Source organism: Culex pipiens, chromosome 3 (assembly GCF_016801865.2).
Source record: "Culex pipiens pallens isolate TS chromosome 3, TS_CPP_V2, whole genome shotgun sequence".
In the NCBI taxonomy this organism is placed as follows: Eukaryota; Metazoa; Arthropoda; class Insecta; order Diptera; family Culicidae; genus Culex; species Culex pipiens.
The window spans coordinates 71,440,756-71,465,417 of NC_068939.1; the positions used below are offsets into that span (position 1 = coordinate 71,440,756).

The 24,662-nt window shown below is 36.4% G+C and overlaps 1 protein-coding gene across 1 annotated transcript in view; it reads left to right on the forward strand.

Annotated features, from left to right (window-relative positions):
• LOC120419526 (dendritic arbor reduction protein 1-like) overlaps positions 1-6,963 on the forward strand; it is a 200,997-nt gene extending 194,034 nt beyond the window's left edge. Inside the window, exon 6 of the mRNA XM_039582238.2 lies at positions 5,488-6,963. Coding sequence (XP_039438172.1) covers positions 5,488-5,675 — 188 coding nt within the window. The 3' untranslated portion in view covers positions 5,676-6,963. The remainder of the gene's footprint in view (positions 1-5,487) is intronic.
• The last annotated feature ends 17,699 nt before the right edge of the window (positions 6,964-24,662 follow it).

Sequence of the window (24,662 nt, forward strand, 5' to 3'; positions counted from 1 at the left end):
AATTATCTCTAGAAGGGATTATCTGATCGATTTGGTATCTTCGGCAAAGTTGTAGGTTATTATTAGGACTTTTCGGAAGAAATAGGTACAGAAAATATAAAATTCCGATGTTTATATTTAACTTTTTACCAGTGAAAGTTAAATTCCAAAAAAAGCAGTTAAGTAATTTTCGATTTTTTATACATATTTTAGGGTACTAAAAAGACATTTTATTAACCATAATGCGTGATGGTGCAAAATCTTGTTTAGGAGCAATGAATTTTTGAAAAATAATGTTTTTTTTGGAAAATAACGTAAATTTGGACAAAAAATGCCTCACAAAAAATTCGAATCGATATCTCGGAAAGTATTGGTCCGATTTCCAATGCTAAAAATTTAAACTTTTGTGAAATTGTCTGATCCATTCAATAAAAAAAAAATGTAAATCAAGCATAACTTAAAAAAAAAAGTCTAAAAATAGATAATTTTACTGATTTAATATTTTCGGACAAATCGTTTAAAAAATATCGTCAGTTGAAAATTACAGGCTGTTTAGGTGAAACTTAGAGTAATTCATTTTCAATGGTATTTCAGAAACAATTAGGCAGATTTTCAAAGTTCCAGAGAGAATATTGTCAGGCTCTTTTCACATTTTCAAAAAAATGTTTAAATAGAAGTGCGTTTTGTAAGAATCATTTTTTCAATTAAAAAACCTAAAAATAATGAAAATGTATACCTTAATCGGCACAGAGAAAAAAATCAATAACTTGTATAGAAATTGATGCATTGTGCCATTGTTGAATATGAAAAAACTTGAAAACAGTCGTTTATTTTGAAAAAAATGTAAGGTACTACCGATTGCAAATAATGCTTTAAAAACATGTTTTAATTTTTTTTATCCAGATTTTCGATATTTTCCAAAAAAAAAAACTCATATCTCATTAACCAGATTTTGCATCATCACGAACTGAAACTCAAAAGATGTCTCATATCAAAAACATATCAAAATTTCAAAAAATAAAAATATGCGAATTTTCGGAATTAACCTATTAGTCATAAAAATTAAATAATTAAATGTGATTTTTTCTCGTGTACTTTTAATTTCTGAAAATTCCTAATCATAAACTACAACTTTGCCGAAGACACCAGATCGATCAGAAAACAGAAATTATGATAAAGTGCACCGTTTCCAAGATGTGGGCAATTATTTAAACTACAGATTTGCAGATATCTATCTATATATATAAAAAATTTCGAAGGTTTTGTTCGAACGCGAATCAGTTCAATACGGAGCGTCGGATCGAGAAGATCTTTGTAGCGTTGGGTTCGTATAAGTTCAAGGAAGGTTCTTACGCCAAAAAATTACAACTTTGGCCACTCTGGAACCGATTCCGGAAAATCTGCAGATTATATGGGAAAAATTACGTTAAATCAAGGCAGAACGAAGTTTGTCGGGTAAGGCTTGTTATTTTTAAAGAAAAATGTCCGAGAGTGACCATTTCTGAAAATATTTGTTGCGAAAAGTTCAGCAAATTTCCTTTAAAACTAAACATCTTTGAAATTTTTTGAGCTTTTCGAAATTTTTTGAAATTTTTGGCATGATATTGAATATTTGATCTTAATGAAATATTATTCTAGATTTCAAAAAAATGTGGGTAAGATTTCTATTTCTAAAAAAAAAACATAATATTTTCAAAAAATCATGACCCTGGGTTTTTCATCAAACAAAAAATCAAACAATTTCAAAATTTTAAAAATACAGGTTTCGGGAAATTGAAGTTTGATAAATAAAAAGTTAATTTTAAAACCTTAATTTTTTCCGCGTACTTCAAAGACACCAAATCGTTTAGAAAATTACTTTAAAATATACAGATTTTCTAATATTTAAGTACAATTTTTGTATGAAGCGCTGCCAAATCCAATGACATGAAATGGCCTCCCCCAAAATTAGAGGCAATTAAAAAATACAAAAAACATGAAAATGCACAAAATCGGCCCATGAGGTTTAACCCGTAAAAAATATTTTTGAGGCACTTTGGCCACTAATGCGAAATTGTAAAAAATAACAAAATTTGAAGGCCATGTGCTCAAAATATTAATCTACATGCCAGTGATGTATAAAATAATCGTATTAGTGGCCAATGTGCCTCAAAAGCCGACATTTATCTTTTTACGGGTCAAATCCTATTTGAAATTCAAAGGCGAAGCGCCAGCTTCTGTTACGTTCAATAAAGCTCATATTTGGGATTTGTAAGCCCACCGAAACAAGCCCCTGAATTCCCGCATCCTAGTACAAACCACTTTATAACTGGAACGATGAAATATTGATATTGATGATGATTCTTGAACCGTTTCGGTCCACGTAGACCAGCAGCATCCCACTAACAACTCTTCAATCTAATCAATTCCCACGGCTTCCGTGCAGCATCCCATAAAACCCTTCAAATCCTGCGCGGGTCAACCTTCGTCTGGCCACTAAAAGAAGCTGAAGAAAAAAGCCAATTTCACTTCCATAACACATCTCCAGCGCGCGCGACCATTTCGCAACCTTAAGAGGCCCCATCATAATCGTTAAAATAAAGCCATAAATCTCGCCGCCATCATCTCACGTGGTGCAAGAGTGCATCAAATGTGACGGATGCAACGCAATAACTCTGCAGTGGATAGAAGAAAAAACTTGTGAATTCATGGCACGTAACGCGCCACAGCCACTTTGGCTTCGAAGGGGTCGTGAATCAAATTCTAGATGGGGCATTTGCGAACCGAGCGGGGGGAACAAACTCATTTTGAGGCTGGTTGTTTGTTTTGAAGGTGTTATTTGTGAAGAAATATTGCAGATTAAATAGAAATTTTACACTTGGTCTAATCAATATCAATATAATGACATCCATGAAAAAAAAGATTCATGGAAGCATGAAATATATTCACGATGACATGAATTTTATTCACAATAACATAAGATTATTTTTTCATTAAAAGTGACATTAATGGGTGTAAGCAATAAACGTTATTCGTTACGTATGCTGCGTTACCTGTTGTTAAAGTTTCTTGGTTTTGAAATACAGTTAAACCTCGCATAGTGCGCAGGCGTTACGCTTTGTATTTCGTCGATTACTCGAAAACGACTTAAATTTTTTGCAATCTTTCTGAAGCTTATTGTAGATTGGAACAAGACGAAGAAATTGCTTCAAATAGATTGCAAAAATATTATGTCGTATAGTGAAATCTCGGCTAGTGCGCAGGCGTTACGCTTTGTATTCCGTCGATTTCTGCGAATTAACAGAACATTTTAGCAATCTTTTACGAGCATTTTGTTCATCGTGAGTCAATCTACAAATCGCTTTCAAGAAATGCAAAAAATATTGTGTTGTTTTTGTGTGAATTTGACAAGATTCAAAACGTTCTGCTTGCGTTTGTTCAAGGTTCAAATATTCACGGTCAATATTCACGGTGCAAAAGTACATTCCCATGTAGCAAAGCGAAACTCGGCTATCTCCCAAGGTCTTTGAGACCTCTTCAGAGCAATTCTCTACAAAACCGGCCGATTTCGACCATTTTTATTTTTTGTATTTTTTGATTTGGCTCAAACTTTGTGGGGGCCTTCCCTATGACCAAAGAAGCCATTTTGCATCATTAGTTTGTCCATATAAATTTCCATACAAATTTGGCAGCTGTTCATACAAAAATGGTACGTATATATTCGAAAATCTGTAACTTTTGAAGGAATTTTTTGATCAATTTGGTGTCTTCGGCAAAGTTGTAGGTATTGTTAAGGACTATTTAGAAAAAAATAGGTACACGGAAAAAAAAATTTCCCGATTTTTTTATTAACTTTTTTTTCACAAAAACTCAAATTCCCAAAATACGTATTTTTTGATTTTCGAGATTTTTTGATATGTTTTAGGGGACAAAAATCCGCAACTTTTGAGCTATAGAGAAACATGGTCAAAAAATCTGCCGCCGAGTTATGATTTTTTGAAAAACTGGTGATTTTTGGAAAAATCGAAATTTCATACATAAAATTTTTTTGACCTCATTTTTTAATGCAAAATTGAATTTGCAATCGAAAAGTACAGATTTTTTGATAAAGGGCTCCGTTTTCAAGATATAGCCACCGAAAGTTTGATTTTAGCGAAATATTTGCAGTTTTTTCAATTTTTAAAAATAGTGACCATGAGTGACCATTTCTAAAAATATTTTTTTTGAAAAGTTCAGAAAATTTGCTATAAAATTGTCTAAGAGACATTGACGATTGGACATCGGGTTGCTGAGATACAGCGGCTTAAAGAAAAAGAAACACGAAAATTGAAGTTTTCTAAGTCTCACCCAAACAGCCCACCATTTTCTAATGACGATATCTCAGCAATTAATGGTCCGATTTTCAATGTTAATACATGAAACATTCGTAAAATTTTCCGATCTTTTCGAAAAAAATATTTTGAAAAAAATTAAATCAAGATTAACATTTTAAAAGGGCCAAACTTTGAATATTATGCCCATTAAAAATGCTAGTATTGATTTAATTTTTTTCAAAATATTTTTTTTGAAAAGATCGGAAAATTTTACGAATGTTTCATGTATTAACATTGAAAATCGGACCATTAATTGCTGAGATATCGTCATTAGAAAATGGTGGGCTGTTTGGGTGGGACTTAGAAAACTTCAATTTTCGTGTTTCTTTTTCTTTAAGCCGCTGTATCTCAGCAACCCGATGTCCAATCGTCAATGTCTCTTAGACAATTTTATAGCAAATTTTCTGAACTTTTCAAAAAAAATATTTTTAGAAATGGTCACTCATGGTCACTATTTTTAAAAATTGAAAAATTGCAAATATTTCGCTGAAATCAAACTTTCGGTGGCTATATCTTGAAAACGGAGCCCTTTATCAAAAAATCTGTGAAGTACTTTTCGATTGCAAATTCAATTTTGCATTAAAAAATGAGGTCAAAAAATTTTTATGTATGAAATTTCGATTTTTTCCAAAAATCACCAGTTTTTCAAAAAATCATAACTCGGCGGCAGATTTTTTGACCATGTTTCTCTATAGCTCAAAAGTTGCGGATTTTTGTCCCCTAAAACATATCAAAAAATCTCGAAAATCAAAAAATACGTATTTTGGGAATTTGAGTTTTTGTGAAAAAAAAGTTAATAAAAAAATCGGGAAATTTTTTTTTCCGTGTACCTATTTTTTTCTAAATAGTCCTTAACAATACCTACAACTTTGCCGAAGACACCAAATTGATCAAAAAATTCCTTCAAAAGTTACAGATTTTCGAATATATACGTATCATTTTTGTATGAACAGCTGCCAAATTTGTATGGAAATTTATATGGACAAACTAATGATGCAAAATGGCTTCTTTGGTCATAGGGAAGGCCCCCACAAAGTTTGAGCCAAATCAAAAAATACAAATAAAATCCAATTCCGGTTTTGGTAGAGAATTGCTCTTCAGCATTTTGTTTACCTAACTAATATTTGACCTTTCTCCCTATCTCTCTCCCTCGCAGGTGAAAAGCCGTACACCTGCCAGTGGCCCGAGTGCGAGTGGCGTTTCGCGCGGTCCGACGAGCTGACGAGGCACTACCGCAAGCACACCGGTGCGAAACCCTTCAAGTGCATCGTCTGCGAGCGCAGCTTCGCCCGGAGTGACCACCTGGCGCTGCACATGAAGCGACATCTACCAAAAAATAAGTGAAGAACGCCCCCGCGGTCGTTGGGCGGAAACGCAGCAAATCTAGAGCAATTCAACTATCTCTGCTAGAGTTAAGCCTTTTGAAGGACGTTTTACGCATGTATTTCTAAGGTTCGGTGTTCCAGTTCCAGAATGTGTGTGCGCGCACCCCTCTTAAAACACGACTTCCGAAGATTTTTGGTTCCCACACGAACGAAATCGAAACCCAAACACAAAGCTTAGACGCTATTGCCACACAAGCCGTACTGCCGGAGATCTCTCCAGAGCAAATATTGACACTGACAAAGAAATCAAACGAAGGCTTCTACACCTATTTGAAAAAAAAACTACTGATCAAATCTACCCCTCGAAAAACCTATTGATGAAGGGGTTGATGGACCTATTTTGTACCTAAGATAGCGTGACTTCTTCTAACTTACAAATTTCGTCATTTTTCCATACACATCAGACGATAAAAACACTTTGTTTTGGTGCTGCCATCTAATTATTGAAACAAGCACTAACGAGCATTGCATGCAAGATTGCTTACAAGTCAAAGGATGGTGAATAAACTACGCACTACATTTTTCAGGTCATCGATAGGCGCATCAACCCTATACATCAAACATTTCACTGCCGGTTGCGTGCGACCAAATCTATCACTTTGCTTGTTTGTTTCTCACCGCCTTTACGCTCAATTCGAAGTGGACTCACAAAAAAAATCAATAAAAATTTCACTGAATTGAAGCAGCTACTAAAATTTCTATCACCCCAGTACAAACCCCACAAACTAATATGAAAAATTCGAACAGTAAATCGATCTCAATGGAAATTAAAGCCTACATCAAACTCCTCGAAAAACAATCCTCAAAAACTATTTTCCCCATCAAAACCTACGCTCTCTTTCCCTCTATATAAATAAACAACCTAGTTTACACCGAATATTGAGTGTAGCAAAATTTGCTAAATGTTACCACATAAACTACGCACAATCACACAAAATCACACAAACTAAATAAAAGTCGAACTTGGACGCAACTTGTAAATGTTACTTTTAAGGCAGCAGCGCATCTTATTTAAGTACAACCCTTTTTCCACAGCTGAATGTCGTGTTCTTTAGTTGCCATTATCATGTAAGATTTGAAACAAAAAAAAACTGTATTTGCACAAAAAAGTATTTCTAAATGTACAGTTTTCCTTTATCGAAGTAAAAATATTTTCCGTACTCCTAGGTTAAGTGAGCTTTTATTTGTGTTACTTAGGGACCATCCATAAACCACGTGGACACTTTTAGGCGGGGGGGGGGGCGGTACGGCGATTGTCCACGATCCATACAAAAAAGTTTTTTTGTATGGACAATTGTCCTCGAGGGGGGGTTATACATTTCCAACAAAGTGTCCACGTAGTTTATGGATGGTCCCTTATCTGTTTTCATACTTTTATCTCCATCTCTACCCTTTAAACTCGTTTTGTTGTACTTTAAACTCGTATTCAATAGTTTAGTTTATATTTTTCCTAGTGAAAAAAAGACACACACAAACAAACACCTATCGCGATCCGTACTTATGTGTAATTTATTGAACGTGATTGAGAGGCACTCTTTCATCAATCTGTATGTGTAAGAACCATTTTGTGGAAATTGAACTTTCATCACACGTCGTATATAAACTAGGATATAAAAAAAATCGTACTCTTTTTTCGAAGACTCTTAATGTGTACAGTGACTACCACCATATTTTTTTGTGAGCAAAAACTATTTTACCCGTGTAAGTAAAAACTCCTGTCGAGCAGTGCGACAACTGTGTGTTGAAAATATATCAATGTTTTGAAATGAAGAATGGGAAATTTGTATCGGAATAGACTGAAAGAAAAATGTCAACTTCAAAACTGCGAAAATAAAGAAAATAATGTTGTACTTTGTTTTTGCTTTCCCTTATGAATTTGTTTATTTCTGTATTTTCCTCTTCCCCTTTCCATCATTGGTCTACAATAACAAAGTTTATGTTGTTTAATCTTTTTTTAGTTGTTAAATCACTTGACATTTGGAAAAATCTGCCAAAGTCCTCAAAAGTTGACCATTCCCAAACACAGTCCATACTCGATTATCCGAATGTTTGTATAAGATTTCGGATAATCGAATCATGAACAAAAAAAACGTATTTTTTATTTTATTACTTCAAACATCAAATTCGAGTTCTGCGACCCCATTTCTGTCAAATTTGCATGGTTGATTGACGATTAAATTATAATGAATTTTCTCAATTCTTCATTGCTGCTATTTTGCGCGCCATGTTGGATTTAAATAAAACTACTTTTACCAACAATGGGTAATATGAGTGGTTTGGGCACAAATTGCAGCTAGATCCTGATTTAAAAAGAACACAAATTTAACTTAAGTGCTCATAGCTTGAGACCGGGTTGCCATATCTTTAATGAGTTGGTCTCGTTGGAATGGTCTTTTGATTACCTAACCAACGATGGGCTGGATGATGGATCCGGACATCGTTAACATACATTTAAGTGCGATCTGGCTTCAAAAACGTACATAAAATCAGTCTGACTTATGCGACCCCACATTTGACTTGAATAGAGCTATCTACGTGCAAATTTCTAGATAACAGTTAACTATTTAACAAACTCCGCAGTGGTGGGAGGTCAGCTATTGTTTTATACCTAAAATTTTGTATTTTGTAGCTGGAAGCTTGTGTACCCAAGCAACATTGTAGGCTTTGTCAAAGCTTTCTCAACCGCTATAAAACCTATCAGCCAAAACCAACATTAAAACCACTTAGTAGACCTCCTAGAACCCCATTAAACCTCACTTAAACCCCAAAAGGACCTCCGCAGAAGGTTGTCACGGCAAATTTATACAAACCTACATAGGAGTTCAAGGCTTTACAACTAAATCCCAACAACATCCTCAAAGCCTTGATAAAACCTTTGTTAAACCCTAGTCTGGAATTAAGGAAAAATGACATTTCATACGTCTTCAAACGTCATGCCAAATAGGTTTTATTTTTGGCTAAAAATGAGTCCTTGTCTTGCTAAATGATTAAATGGAGATGGTTTGCAAAAATGGCAATGATAAAAAATAGATTTTGGAGGTAATCAAAACAATTTGAAAGCCTATTTATCACAATTGGTAACTGTAGGGGAGATAGAGTTAAATAAAATAAACTCGCTTCATAAAAAATCATTCTTTTGTAATCATAGTTACAAATGTTCAAAAAAAATATTGCAATTCTTTGAAAAAAATGTACACATTATTTTAAAACATCTATCGCTGTATTAATTATATTAGAAATTCAGCATAAATGAGTGTTTTCGTCAAATTTAAATCAAATATCTCAGTTCTCTATTTTTTTTAATCAAGATGGCTTCAATCACATTCAATCAGAACACACGTTTAGCGCCATATTAATGCACTGCTAATTGGCAGCGTTAAAAGCTTTTTCAGGAGCTTGTGGTTTTAAGTAAGCTTTTAGCATGCCTAGTGGCACTTGACAGCTAAATCACCCTTGGTTTTAAAGAAGCATGCGATAAAACCGTTTGGCATGACATTGCCAATCTCAAGTAACATTTTTTTCCAGGAGTACTACACGAGCTCTTAAAGATAGCTACAGCATAGCAGTTTGGACCGCGGTAGGATAAAACTCTCATCAAGTACTCTTCCAAACTCCTGAAGAAGTTCTGAAGATAATTTTATCCTACCGCAGTCCAAACTGCTATGCTGTAGCTATCTTGAAGAGCTCTTGTAGAACTCCTGAAAAACAATGTTACTTGGGAATGGGTCGTCCTAAAAAAATATTAGTTTTTTATTTAACAAAAAAATAATAAGATTGTTATGTACTGAATACGATAAGTTCAAACTTAATTTAAACTTAGCGGCACTTATGCCGTATTATACAAATAAAATTAGACGTCCGATTTGATGGCGTACTCGGAATTCCGAAAAAAAACGTATTTTTCATCTAAAAAAACACTTAAAAAGTTTTAAAAATTCTCCCATTTACCGTTACTTGACTGTAAAAATTTTTGGAACATGTCATTTTATGGGAAATTTAATGTTTTTTTCGAAACTACATTGACCAAGAAGGGTCATTTTTTCATTTAGAACAAAATTTTTCATTTTAAAATTTCGTGTTTTTTCTAACTTTGCAGGGTTATTTTTTAGAGTGTAACAATGTTCTATAAAGTTGTAGAGCAGACAATTACAAAAATTTTGATGTATAGACATAAGGGGTTTGCTTATAAACATCACGAGTTATCGCGATTTTACGAAAAAAAAGTTTTGAAAAAGTTGGTCGTCATCGATCATGGCCGTTCATGGTCACCCGCGACAGACACAGACGACGAAACAAAGAGAAAACGCAAAAAGTTACTTTTTCAAAACTGTTTTTCGTAAAATCGCGATAACTCGTAATGTTTATAAGAAAACTCCTTATGTCTATAAATCATTTTTTTTTTTGTAATTGTCTGCTTTACAACTTTGTAGAACATTGTTACACTCTTAAAAATAACCCTGCAAAGTTAGAAAAAACACGACATTTTAAAATGAAATTTTTTGTTCTAAATGAAAAAATGACCCTTCTGGGTCAATGTAGATTCGAAAAGTACATTAAATTTCCCATAAAATGATATGTTCCAAAAAAATTTACAGTCGAGTAACGGAAAATTGGAGAGTTTTAAAACTTTTTTAGTGTTTTTTTCGATGAAAAATACGTTTTTTCGGAATTCTGAGTACGCCATCAAATCGGGCGTCTAATTTTACATTAAAGTCCCTCTGACACCAAATTTCTATCTCATCACCGTTTCAGACTGCAAATTATTGAAAAACACCTCTTTTTTCGCATGTTCAAAAATGGAAGGGGTCGTACCGCCCCTCCGTCACGAGGTATCAAAAAACGGACCTCGGATTCGTGATCAGGAACAAAAGTTACCCCTTAGGACAAAGTTTCACGCAAATCGAAGAGGGGTCGGGGCAACTTTTCCCGATTTCGTGTGAGTTGGTAGAGAATATTTTACTTTGAACTATTAATACAATAAGTTGTTTCAAAAAGTACTTCAAAGATACTTGATCTGCACATTTCGGTAGTAGGCAGTGAATCTGCGTTTGTAAACAGTCTATCCCCCTCTTACCAGACGTGAACTGTCACTTGAGCAAAAGGGATAGACTGCTTGTTTACAAGTGCAGATTCGCCCTGTTGAAATGTTACTACGGATTTAGGGGAAATATACCCATTTTAATCACTCTAATCCGTTCGACCAATTCTCATCACTTTTGCCGTTTCCGCTAATAAATCAACATTTTCAGATGTATCAACAATGGAGAGTTGCTTGCTCACTTTTATCTGAGATATTTATTACTTTTTAACAATCAAAAACACTTTATGAAAGCTGTAATTCATGATCAAAGTGCTGATAGGCCGATAATAGAAATAGGCTGAGAAAGGGTATAGTTCCCCTAGTTCCGAAATTTAAATCGTTCAGTAAATTTGACTGAACTCAAGAATGAGAGTTTGGCGTGTAGAGTCACGCTTCAGAACATTTCATGAATCCTCGAATCGAAGAATTCAAGAACTGAATTTCGAAAAGATTTCTAGATTTAAAATTTAAAAATGTCAAGAAAACTCATTCAAAACTATCAAAAGAAAGTGCCCGATGCCATTTGAATAATTTATCGCGACTCATGTCCAACATTGAGCTACAAATTGAACCGAAAGAAGAAAGGGGAAGCGCGAAAAAAGTGGTTCGGCTGAGGTGACGGTAATAAAAATAAATTAATTGAATCTATTTAGCCTTACGAGTGTACAATCGTCGACGCGTATGCAAAATAACCGTCATAAATTTGCCAAAAACAAGATAAACATTTTACACACCATGTGCCAGCACAACACACACTGACACAGACAGGAATTAGCACTAATTTATACCTTGACGGCGGCGGCGGCGGCGGAAATGAGCCTTCTCTCTCTGGAGCGAGGTTTCTTAACATAATGTGAAGGAGGAGACAAGGAAGGAAGAAGCTCGCCGTTTGCTCTGCGAGTTTTTCTTGTGTTTTTTGGGGCCGCCCCGAGAGACCGTGTCATTTGAATAATTATTTAAACAAGCCAATTTGTTTGCACGATTTTGGTCACCGCCAGATCTTCGCCTCTCCTCGCTCGGGTCTTCGGAACCAGCGAGATGGTGTGAAATGACAAATAATATTAATTAGGATTAAGGAACGTGGCTATTTGGAAATTTATCACTCGTACTTATCATTAAAACGGCTCATTTGCATGATTCTCACGTCGGGCCTTCGACACACACTGGGGGAGGAACGGGACGGGAAGAGCTGAAGCTCTGGAATCCAGATTGGCTCTGTGAGTGAGCAACGGAGTCGAAATTTGGATGTGTGATTTAACAATGCTTGTTTTAGATCATGATTAACTAGTATATGGAAATAGTGCCGTATTGGGTGGTGAATCGATGCCATAATTCTTGGAAATTTGAGCCGTCCAAGCATATTGCCGGGCTTTGTGGGTTCGCTGCTTGAAGGTGTTGAAGTCTCTTGGAGTTGATTTCATGCTTAGCTGTTTCGCGATATTGAAACAGTAGGATTTTTGTATGGAGTTTTATTTATATTCAGTCAGTAAAATTGCAATATAATTTAATATAAATCTGTCAAATTATACAGATATTGTCAAAATCAATATAAATGTCCAACAATCATTGCTAATCCTGTTACTCCTAGTAATCTCCCCTGCTGGGTAGAATCACCCTCTAATCGTAATCTATCACCTCCGTGAAAGTCAACGAAACTATTTCGCTGTCAATAAACGTTTCATTTACATTTCACTCCAACAGTGCGATTTCCATTTCCGGCTTGATGAAGTTGCACACGCGCGCCCGGCCAGATATTAAAAATTATTGACAATATTGCAATAAAAGCTAAGCAGCAGCAGCCTCGACAGCCGCGCTTGTTTATCTCAAAACGCGTCGCGTACTTACATTATTGTCGCAGAGGCGTTTTGCGTGCCAAGTACAAGTACTCTCGGGCGCGTTGTACACCGTAATGTACTTACATGAGCCAAAAGGTGCATTTATAATCGCAGTCGCGCAGCCAGGGGGCAACAACAACAACAGCAGCGGTGAAACACGCACACGGAATGCATTACTGTTCATTAATAAATATGTTAATTAATAGATAAACAATAAACGCTCTCGTGGGCCACCACCTGGTCCACCACAAACGGACAGGGCTTTTCTTGCTAATTTTGTGCACACACAAGTGAGCGCGCTTAGTGAAAAGTTGCCAGTTATTGGCAACAATGTAAACGCTTGCTAAACTGGATTGTTACCAATTTGTTACAGTTTGTGCAACAATTTCTCGTTTCAATCCGAAAGTGTCCCAAAAATCATCTCCACTAAGGTATCCTTAATTAAACACGTTGAGCCTGAATAAAAGGATTTTCAGGAATAACATCTCATATAAAATTAAGATTTATAGCAAAACATTTTTTTATTTCTAAAAGAACACAAATTTCAAAGGAAACAGAAGTTCATTTAGGCCGCTGCAAATATTTTTTGATGTTTATGTCCCTCAACTCTGTCGAGGGTGGCCGGGCCAAAACAAAAATGTTGAAATTGCAAGCCATGGTATTAACATTTGAAAGAATAAAGTTTTTAGCATTGGGTTTAGGGGGTGAGATTGGGTCGTACAAAAATGCAGATATTTGTATGACCCAATCTCACCCTCCAGGTCCAATGTCACCCATATCGACGGTACGCTACATTGGAATTTCACATATTTTTGTAATCGATCCCAAACAACAGGAAATTGCATTTCCATCTATTTTTTTTTTTTTTTTTTTTTTTTTTCATTTGATCAGACGATTATTTCTACTTAAACAGGGGTAACCAGAGTATGGCCCGCGGTCCCAATGTGTTTTTGTGGCCCGCGGATCTATTTTTGATAAACATGTAGTATGGCTCTTTGATCATCTGCAAATTGATTTTATCATTCTAAAAAATGTAAATCAAACATTTTGCTGCAAAAATAGAAATTTCCATTATTTTTTTTGGAAATTAGTTATAAAACGTTCAAATCTGACTAAAGTACCAAACCAAATTAATACAAAGGACAAAACACACATTTCGTCTATAAGCTGGCTCTCAAACTTATTTTGCATTTAGAAACCTTCCACCTCGGGATTCGAACTCATGACATTTGCGTTATTTATTCAATTTTTATTGAAATAGGAAGAATTACAATTGAAAAATACTTTTGCGAAGATTATCGATTACGCGTTTGAAAAACACTTATATTTAAAAAAAATCAGTTAAAATACATGTGTTTTCAATTAGATTATTTAATTTTATTTTTGCAATTCCGTCGTGAAACTACTTACTTTTCCTGTCATTCTTGAACGACGAAATAGCCTACTTTTCTGTACCAAAAATAACAGAATCGAATAGAAACACTTTTCAAAATAAATGCTGAAAAGTTCTACTTTTCAGCACTGAAATGGGTGCTGAAAAGTTGAACTTTTCAGCACTTGTTTCTAAAAGTAACACTTTTCAACATTTTTTTGATTTAAACGATTTATTTTTCAGCTCCCTCCGTGTACGCACGAGAGCATGCAGCTAGTGCTCAGTGCTCCATCGTTTTTTCGATTTTTTTCGCCGTAATTGATTGTGGTTACCCGCGAGTTTGCTTCTCCAGCATGCCAAAAGCCGGCCGTGGCCGTGGCAGTTCGAGTGCGGCCTCGAAAAACCCGCGAAGTTCGTCTACCGGCCGTGTGCAAAAAGGTAAACAAACCAACGCCGTGTCGGCCGCCATCGCGCAGGGGAGCGTCAGCGCTGAAGGCATCGACAAAAAGTTACTACATCCCGGATATGTCCCAAGATCACCAGTGCGAACCCGTTCCGGTACTTCCGGTGCCATAACCAGTGGCACATCAACATCCGCCAACATCCCCATCAGGAACGAGTTCCAGATGCTGAGCGACGACGAAGAAAATAACAACTCTGACGGTAGCAGCACTACCGACGACGACGACGACGATGATGGTCGTGCACGGAAAAAAGTGCCGACGTCAAAATAGAACAACTCTCCAGCGGAACGTAGACCACCTCCAATTTTTGTTTTGGACACGTTAGCGGACGATGTTGACGAGTTGCTGGAAGGCCTCGGATATTGTCTGAAAATCGGTAAGTCGGCAGTGCAAGTGATCACACTGACCAAAAAGAATTTCGACCTGGTGTTTGAAGAATTGAAGCGTAGCAACTTCAACTTCTACACATACAACCCCGAGAAGCCCCCTGTTAAGGTCGTCTTGCAGGGTTATCCCTGAAGGGTCACCTTTCGGACGCCGGAATAAAACCGCGGGAGATTAAAGTGCTCTCGCGCAAGACAACGGTAACAGGTACACACACACTGTACCTGTTGTACTTCGACCGCGGCACCGTCAAGATCCAAGACCTGCGGCGGACTAAAACGTTGGACGGTTTTTGGGTAAACTGGCGGTTTTACACCAAAAACCCGACGGACGTAGCGCAATGCCACCGGTGCCAGAAATTCGGCCACGGCTCGCGGAACTGCAACCTCCGGCCCCGCTGCGTGAAGTGCGGTGAGTCACACCTCTCGGAGGCGTGCGCACTGCCACGAAAGGCGGACTTGGGGGACAAGGCAGAACAAACCAAGCCGCGCGTAAAGTGCGCGAACTGTGACGGCAACCATACCGGCAATTACCGCGGATGCGTCGCGCGCAAGGCCTACCTCGAGGAGCAGGAAAAGAGGAAGAAGAAAGCGTCCCACCCTCCTCAGCGAAGTACGAGCGCAGCCGTTCCTGCAGCTGGACAGCGTACGGTTCCAGCGGAAAACTCAGCGTTCCCTCCTGGTTGGGGGCGTTCGTTCGCCAGCGTGGTCGCTGCCGGTAGCGGCAGTACGGCCCAGCAAGAAGTCACCGGGGAAGATCTCTTCACCCTGCCGGAGTTCTTTGCTCTCGCGGGGGAGATGATGACGCGGTTTCGGAGCTGCCAGAACAAGGCAGAACAATTCCTGGCCCTTGGGGAACTGATGATCAAATACATCTACAAAGGATAAATATTCTGTGATCTAGATATAAGCTTTCTCTTCCTCTATCCCCTTTCCTTTGCAATTTCTGTAAGTTTTTTTTATAGTTTTTTCTTACTCTTGCTAGTGCCTTAGTTAAAGAAATAATTGTTCCTAAATGGATTATGATGCAACACACAGCTGTAAGGAACTCCAAAACTCTGTTATGCACTTCAAAATAACTTATTGTATCTTGATTATTCACCAATAAAACCGAATTGAAATTGAAACGATTTATTGACAAAATACATGAAAATTTGACATAAAATTTCACTCAGTGTGTGTTTTTTGGAATTGCAAAAAATGTTGTATGGAACTCGTTGCAAAACTTGATTTTTTCAGCACTCTTCGTAATTATCCAACTCGGTGAACCTCGTTAGATAAATGTACGACTCGTGCTGAAAAAATCCTCTTTTTGCAACTTATTGCATAAACTACTATTTCATTACATTTTCAATCTTTAACTAACCCTCGGCCTTGACCTGAACAGGGCAAATAAACTTCTTTGAAAAATATTTGCAGTGGCCTAACTTGATTTTATTGTTTGTTGAGGCATAAAAATTGCTATGAAAAGCTATATTTCTGGCTTCTTAAGGGTTTTGTTGATTTTAACCAATTTTAACTAATTGATTGGAAGTTTTTCAAACAAAACTGTTGGAAAAATTTCAGTTTTGGATCATTAACATTTCACAAAAATGATTGCACCGTGATTTAGGAATAGTTAGAAAAAATCACCTAAATTTAAAAAAAATCCACCAGTTGAATTTATTTCCAGTTTTATAGATTGAAACATAGTAATTTTTTTTTTTTAATCTATAAAATGAACAATTCTTCCCATTTTCCCGCAAGCTCATGTGAGCTTCAAATTTCAAAATTTTGAGCACCCCTGTATTAAATTTTTTAAGTTTTGTGGAAAAAATATACTGGAAAAAGATACTAATAAATGGTCGTGTTTGAATGATGCTGGATAATCAGGAGTGTTCCTTGAAATTTACTAAAACTAAGAACAAAAACTAACTTAATCCACCTATGTGGTTGGAGCCTTCCTCACAACAATGGCTGTACACAAGTTTCATCATTTTTTTAGATCCGGCTTCCAAAAAGTACATCGATATCACTTAAGGTGCAAGTAAATGTGGGGGATTTTCGAACATGGTAAGGTTTTTTCTCAAATCTTTTTACCTGCAAAATTCAAGTACTCTTTGCTGAACATTTTGCACTAAAAAAGTTTTTGAATTTTTTTTTGTAATGCCGGGAAACTCTCTTTGACAACTTTGACTCAAAATATCTCCTAATAGTTGTTAGAAAAGGTACCTTTTTTACGACATACGAAATTCGAGCAACTCATCCTCTACATTTTGTTCTTTGGGACCAAATCTCTAGGATGAATAGGTTTTGAGAAACAGTAACCTATGAGATTTTTCGCGCCAACTAGCCGGCCCCGCGGCTTTGCCTTTCGCCTTAAGTGGCCATGTCTCGAGACAGGGTTGCAGATCTTCGATGTTTTGCACTCGTTGGAAAGGTCTTTTGATAACCTAACCTAACCAACAATGGGTCGGATGATGGACCTGGACATAGTTTACATACATTTAAGTGAGATCCGGCTTCAAAAAAGTACATCAATATCACTTAAGGGGCCATATCTCGAGACAGGGTTGCCAGATCTTCAATGTTTTAGACTCGTTGAAAAGGTCTTTTGATAACCTAACCAGCAATAGGTCGGATAGAGGATCCGGACATAGTTTACATACATTTAAGTGAGATCCGGCTTCAAAAAAGTACATCAATATCACTTAAGAGGCCATATCTCGAGACAAGGTTGCCAGATCTTTAATGTTTTAGACTCGTTGGAAAGGTATTTTGATAACCTAACCAACGTTGGGTCGGATAGTGGAGCCGGACATAGTTTGCATACATTTAAGTGAGATCCGGCTTCAAAAAAGTAAATCAATATCACATAAGTGGCCATATCTCGAAACAGGGCTGCCAGATCTTCAATGTTTTAGACTCGTTGGAAAGGTCTTTTGATAATATAACCAACGATGGGTCGGATGATGGACTAGAACATAGTTTACATACATTTAAGTGAGATCCGGCTTCAAAAAAGTACATCAATATCACTTAAGTGGCCATATCTCGAGACAGGGTTGCCAGATCTTCAATGTTTTAGACTCGTTGGAAAGGTCTTTTGATAACCTAACCAGCAATAGGTCGGATAGAGGATCCGGACATAGTTTACATACATTTAAGTGAGATCCGGCTTCAAAAAAGTACATCAATATCACTTAAGTGGCCATATCTCGAGACAGGGTTGCCAGATCTTCAATGTTTTGGACTCGTTGGAAAGGTCTTTTGATAACCTAACCAACGATGGGTCGGATGATAGACCCGGACATAGTTTACATACAGTTAAGTGAGATCCAAATATATGTGAAAACACATTTTTATACATAACTTTTGAACTACTTATCGAAACTTCAATCTGTATAAAACTCGATCTATGACAGCCTAAACCAAGTCAAATGCAACAAGTTCGGGTCAAATCGGTTCAGCCAGTGCCGAGAAACATGAGCTAGTTTGTTGGTCACATACATACATACACACACACATACACACACACATACACACAGACATTTGTTCAGTTTTCGATTCTGAGTCGATATGTATACATGGAGGTGGGTCTACGACGTTTTTATACGAAGTTCATTTTTAGAGCAGGATTATAGCCTTACCTCAGTGAGGAAGGCAAAAACGAGAAGAGCAACTTTTTGTGAGAGAGTGTTTTCAGTAGCGATTGGTGTAGGGGAGAGTGGGGAGACTTGATCCCCGGGAAGACTTGATCCCAAGCCTGTATCTCGTCAGCATGTGGGTAAAACAATTAGCTTTGTTCTAGAAAGTTGTGCGAAATTGACTAAAACTCATTGTAGAAAACAAAGAAAAAAAAATAAAAAAATGTTTAGATTGAGTCACACACATATTTCTAAAAAGTGCTGCAAAAAACTTCCATGAGATCTTTTTTATTTGTTTTGATAAGTATAGAAAACACTCAAAAATTATTAACAAAAATATTTTATACAAATGAATTGTTTGATAAACATATCAACTCCAAAACCCTTACCCATTTGACGTTAAATTTATCATCATACTATTTTCACAATTAATTGTTTAAAAAAGTGCGTTTAGGGAGACTTGATCCCTGCATTTTTACAGTCACTGGAATCAGCCTCAAGATCAAATAATTGGGCTGGGTTTTTGTACATAGTTTTCTTTAGTATAGTTGTACATAACTTACTGCAGTTTGAACCATTTTTCAAAAGTTTTGTTAACAAAAATTACCAGCTTTTGTAAACCTGCTCAATTTTGGTCTTAAAAAGATAATTTTAAGTTTTTAAATATTTTGCATGCTAAACTTGTTATATTTTGAACACCAACGTACAGGTTTAATGTAAAATTGCTGTATCTTATAGAAAATTAAAAGTTTGGATGAATAAGAAACATTTTGCTTAAGATTTCTTCAAAATGTTGAAAGGGGGATCAAATTACCCCCAACATTTTGAAAACGCCGGTTTAAAATAATATTTTAAAACGCTTGGCATGATTCGAAGAGTTTATCTGATGAAATACCCTTATCAGCCAAACATAGTTGAATGTTTAAGCTTTCAATTCATGCAAAAAGATCATAGTTTTGTGAGAAATTGACAGAGTTATGTGCGATACAAAAAAAGGGGATCAAGTCTCCCCACTCTCCCCTAGTAGTTTCAATTTTATTAGAAATTCATCTGAGCAGTTTTAAATCGCGTCCGATTTATACTCGCGAGTGAAAACGTCGATTTTGAACAATAGGACCATTTTTAAGTTAAATTCTTCAAAACAAAAATGAAGGTCCAGTTTTCTTGAGTACAAATGTGTATAAGCTTTGGTTGAAATCCAAGCAACAGCCAAATTATTATATGGTGAGATTTGAGAAATCGTCTGATTTTAGATCAGACAGTAGAATTTGACTAGTATTGTTTTTATTGATTAATTAAGATTGTGAATTAAATGTAATTTCTAAAGCGATTTTCCCTTATTCACAACTGTAAACCTACGAGAAGACGCAACTTGGCAACGCAAAATGTCTCAATCGAGTCCGTGGGTAGCGAGGGACTGACAAACGGTAGTAATCACCTTGTGGCGAATACTATTTGCTGCCTACCTATACCATCACACCACTGGGGAGTCTTTATTGTTATTGTAAATGAATTGATGAAATGCAAATTCATCCCGCGATTGCGAGAAATTTGTACACTGCAAATTGACACAAGCTTAAATTGAACAAGTTAGCACTATTTAAACGATAATGTGGCACTAAATCAGCTTTTAAAGCGGATATAAGGCTAATGATTGACCATATATGATTATTGTTGCAGTTTTCAGTTACAAATAATGTTTAGAAACTGCAACAAACTTATCGCTTCAACTTCGCAAGACCTCCTACCTCCACGTTTGCCACATGGTGGCAACCCGGCCCTCATAAATCACTGCTAAAGGATGCGCTACCGGCGCGGTTCAAGAGGCGCGCGTTATCGCGTGCTGTTCATCGCACTGTTGTAGGTCTTTATCATCGAAGTAACGTCTCGAGTGATCTTCGGAAGCTGGAGAGCGTTCTCTTCACCGCGGGGTAAGGGGAACCAATTTGAAGATTGTTATATTGAAAGACACGAGTGTTAATGGCTTGTAATGAAGTGCTATCAATCGATGTAATAATAATGTTATCTCGTTGAAGCTGCCAACTGTGGAGTGGAGTTGGCACGGTGTGAACAGTGAAGATGTTTGAGCAGTTGAATGGTCACGATTTTTGTTTGTGATGCACATATCTCAAGATTTTGAAAAGTGAATTCGACTTAAGATGCCATCAAACCGGCTCGGCAAAACCCCTTCCAGGAAAGTGCCATTATTTATGCTTCTCGAGCGCATATATTCTTGTCCGACAATCGATGTCGACGTGTTTGCTTCGGCGCTATCATTATGAATTGTTATTATTTCGCTGCGATTTATTGCGATCTTTTTGCACTTTGCCTTCGATATTAACTTGGCGGCGGTGGCGGCGGCTGCGGCGGGATTTCATTGAATGGTGCGCTGTAAATCTTAGGGCGGGAAAATCATTCACAGATGCTGAGGGGGGACGTTCGAAATCAATTTTGAGCAATTTATGGGACGTGCATTATCTAACTGTGAAGATTGATAGAGATTTGTTATACCGCACATGAACTTAGGATATTTTTAAGTTTTTTGTATGTTAGTTTTTAATATGAAATTTCTTGTTTCTTGTTTCTTGTTTCTTGTTTCTTGTTTCTTGTTTCTTGTTTCTTGTTTCTTGTTTCTTGTTTCTTGTTTCTTGTTTCTTGTTTCTTGTTTCTTGTTTCTTGTTTCTTGTTTCTTGTTTCTTGTTTCTTGTTTCTTGTTTCTTGTTTCTTGTTTCTTGTTTCTTGTTTCTTGTTTCTTGTTTCTTGTTTCTTGTTTCTTGTTTCTTGTTTCTTGTTTCTTGTTTCTTGTTTCTTGTTTCTTGTTTCTTGTTTCTTGTTTCTTGTTTCTTGTTTCTTGTTTCTTGTTTCTTGTTTCTTGTTTCTTGTTTCTTGTTTCTTGTTTCTTGTTTCTTGTTTCTTGTTTCTTGTTTCTTGTTTCTTGTTTCTTGTTTCTTGTTTCTTGTTTCTTGTTTCTTGTTTCTTGTTTCTTGTTTCTTGTTTCTTGTTTCTTGTTTCTTGTTTCTTGTTTCTTGTTTCTTGTTTCTTGTTTCTTGTTTCTTGTTTCTTGTTTCTTGTTTCTTGTTTCTTGTTTCTTGTTTCTTGTTTCTTGTTTCTTGTTTCTTGTTTCTTGTTTCTTGTTTCTTGTTTCTTGTTTCTTGTTTCTTGTTTCTTGTTTCTTGTTTCTTGTTTCTTGTTTCTTGTTTCTTGTTTCTTGTTTCTTGTTTCTTGTTTCTTGTTTCTTGTTTCTTGTTTCTTGTTTCTTGTTTCTTGTTTCTTGTTTCTTGTTTCTTGTTTTTTGTTCTAAGTGAGAAGGGATTAAATCAAAATTCCCTTCCCCTAATGCGGCAACAATTTGTTCATCCCGAGTCGATCGACCCGGTACCAGATTCGGTTTGGCACACGCAAGTGCACGCGCGTCTCTTCCATGCCGTGACTTCAAACTGCCCTTTTCCTACTCAGTGGTTATGCTCCACAAGAACTGGTGGTCCCCGATCCCGGGCATTGTTCGAGCTCATTGAATAACTCTGGCTGGCCACGCGCGCGCTCTCGACGAAGATCTTTCTTGCATCATCGTCTGCCGTTGGCCAGGAAGAATTTCAAACGGCCAAAGTTTATGCTGCATTCAAAGAGGCCTCAGTGACGCCATCGCGACGAGATAACGATCATTCCTGAAAGATTATGTTGGCTGTTTTCTATAGAGATTCAACGATTTCATAACTCACAATTTCATCTAGCAGAGAAAAATATTGAAAAAAAATCATGAACAAAAACAACAAATCTAAAACAAATACTCACTAGAAATATTTAAAATTGTTTTTGACGACACCGTTTTTCCAGAGAATCACCCTCCAGAAACAATAACGACCAAACATCTTTAATTATTTATTCTTCGATGAGATGCTCTGCTCGGCGCTCGTGGATCTCAAAAGGGTCGCCGTGGTGCAGTTTATCGATACTGATAAACTTGTAAAATATCGACATCGAAGGGGGGAGTAAAGATTAAGAGATTCCTTGATTTTTTTTCGGTTCTTTCTTTCAGCCTTTTGCATGCCACGGTGCTGTTGGTGGTGCTGGGCGACCAAGGAGAACCGCCTCGGCGACCCATCGCGCAAGTGTGTCGGAGTTATTTGTTATCGAAAATTATTTACCTGGAACAGCAATTGCGAACGGCAACGACACATGGGAAGAAATACCTACCTACGTGAACAGGGTAATTTGTATTTTAAGATTTTATTGTTGCCCGCGGCCATCCCTTGATGTTTTCATCTGTGGTCCTTGGACCGAAGGAGATCGGGATATCGTAAGATGTTTTGTTTTCAGGGTCAGGTTAACTTATAACAGATCCTAGTGAATTAACCCTCTACAAGAAGAACTCTTAAAATTTTAGAAAATTTTAGGGTTGGAAATTTAACTTGCTTTATGTGTCTTTGTCAATGTTCTTAAAAATATCATTTTTAAGGGGTCACTTTGGCTGTGTTTTTTTACTAACATTTCCTATATTTTCAGTAAAAAAAAGTGTGCAGTAATTTTTGTGGTGTCCCAGACTATGCCTCTACGCATTTTTTACAATTTAAATGATGATGGTGCCATTCTATAGCAGAAAATGTGAAAAACAAGCAAAAAATTTAAAAAATAACTGTAAAAACGTGAAAAAATAGATAGGCAAAATGTAATTATATTAGGTGGTAGAATAGGCCAAATACTACCAAAAACAAACATAAACTAAACAAGATAAATGCAAAATAAAATACTAAAAATAAAACAAGAAAAACGTAAAACAATAGAAGTAAAGTTTTTAGTAGAACAAATGTTGCTCAAAATGACTTCCTGAACACGGGAAAATAAAAAAAAACAACGAAAAATTTTGGGCAGTACAGGGTTAAGAAAAAATGATCGAACTAATCCAAGATAAGAACAATTCTAAACAAAATCGGACATTCTAGAATCTTGAGAACGGCGTTTCTGATGAATTTGGTGTATTTTAAATTATTTAAATATCTATATCTTGACATAGGATTCTTTGTCAAAGTTGTAGGTATTGCTGAAAACATTAAAAAAAAAGTTACCTGCACTCTATGAAAAAAAAATCTACTATTTTATTGGACTTTTCACACACAATTATAAATAAAATCATAATTCCTTAAAATAAAAGTTTTATTTTTTTTAAATTCGGCCTCAACTTTTGAAATGGCCCAGCAACACTTATTATCAACCAAATCAAATTTTATGGTTGATCTGAAAATTTCTGAATTATTGTCTCTTAAAATTTTAAGGCTATTTTGGTGACGTAGAGAAAAACATTTCTGATCGTTTATTTCCAGAGGCTTAATCTCAGAAACCTTCGTCCAATCTTCAATGTCTTTCAAGCACAATTTTAGGAAATTTTCTGAACATTTTTCAGAGAAGGTCCAAGCTTAGTCATGTCCAGCGATGGAAGAATCATCATCAAAAGAAGTTCTTTTGACGCTCATCAAGAGAAAAAATCCGAAGGGTACATGGCTCTCCTCTCTCGCGCACGAAAGATCGGTAGAGAAAACTCAAAAAATCATCATTTCGAATACTCGGCGGAACTTCTATTTCACTACTACATATGCAGGTGTAACGTCACACTTCGAAAAATGACCTGTAATTTTTTGTAGATGAGCAATGCGTGTAAACAAAACGAAATAAATAATTTTCAGTGATACTAACCTGGGTGCTGAAAAGACAGAATGCGTTACGTGATTTTCGAATGATCCCCACTGCTCCCCACGAATAAAACTGCACTACAGCTGTAAACATAAACAAAGTTGAAGGCTATGTTCAAGCTCAAGCGTGACATATTTTTTGCTGCAAAAGTGACTTGTTTTGAAACATTTTGGATATGTTGATGTTAAAGTTTTCGCTGAAAAATTAAGTGTTTCGCGCGTTGTTTGTTCGTAGACAAAATGATGGGCGGCCAAAAGACGCTTTTTTTGTTTTCCACGTGACGAAAAATTGCGTCAGAAATGGCTGGAATTTAGTGAAACCAAATGGATGTCCTGAGATTATGAGTCTTTGAAGTGCAGTGACAATATTGGAGTAACATTATTCAATATTATGTCGCAGATGCCATTCTTAGTAATTGATAATTCGTCGTTTACATTTCAAAAAGCATCATAAACATAGGCTTTGCGTGAGATAAAGCGCTTATTGAAATGTTAGCGACGA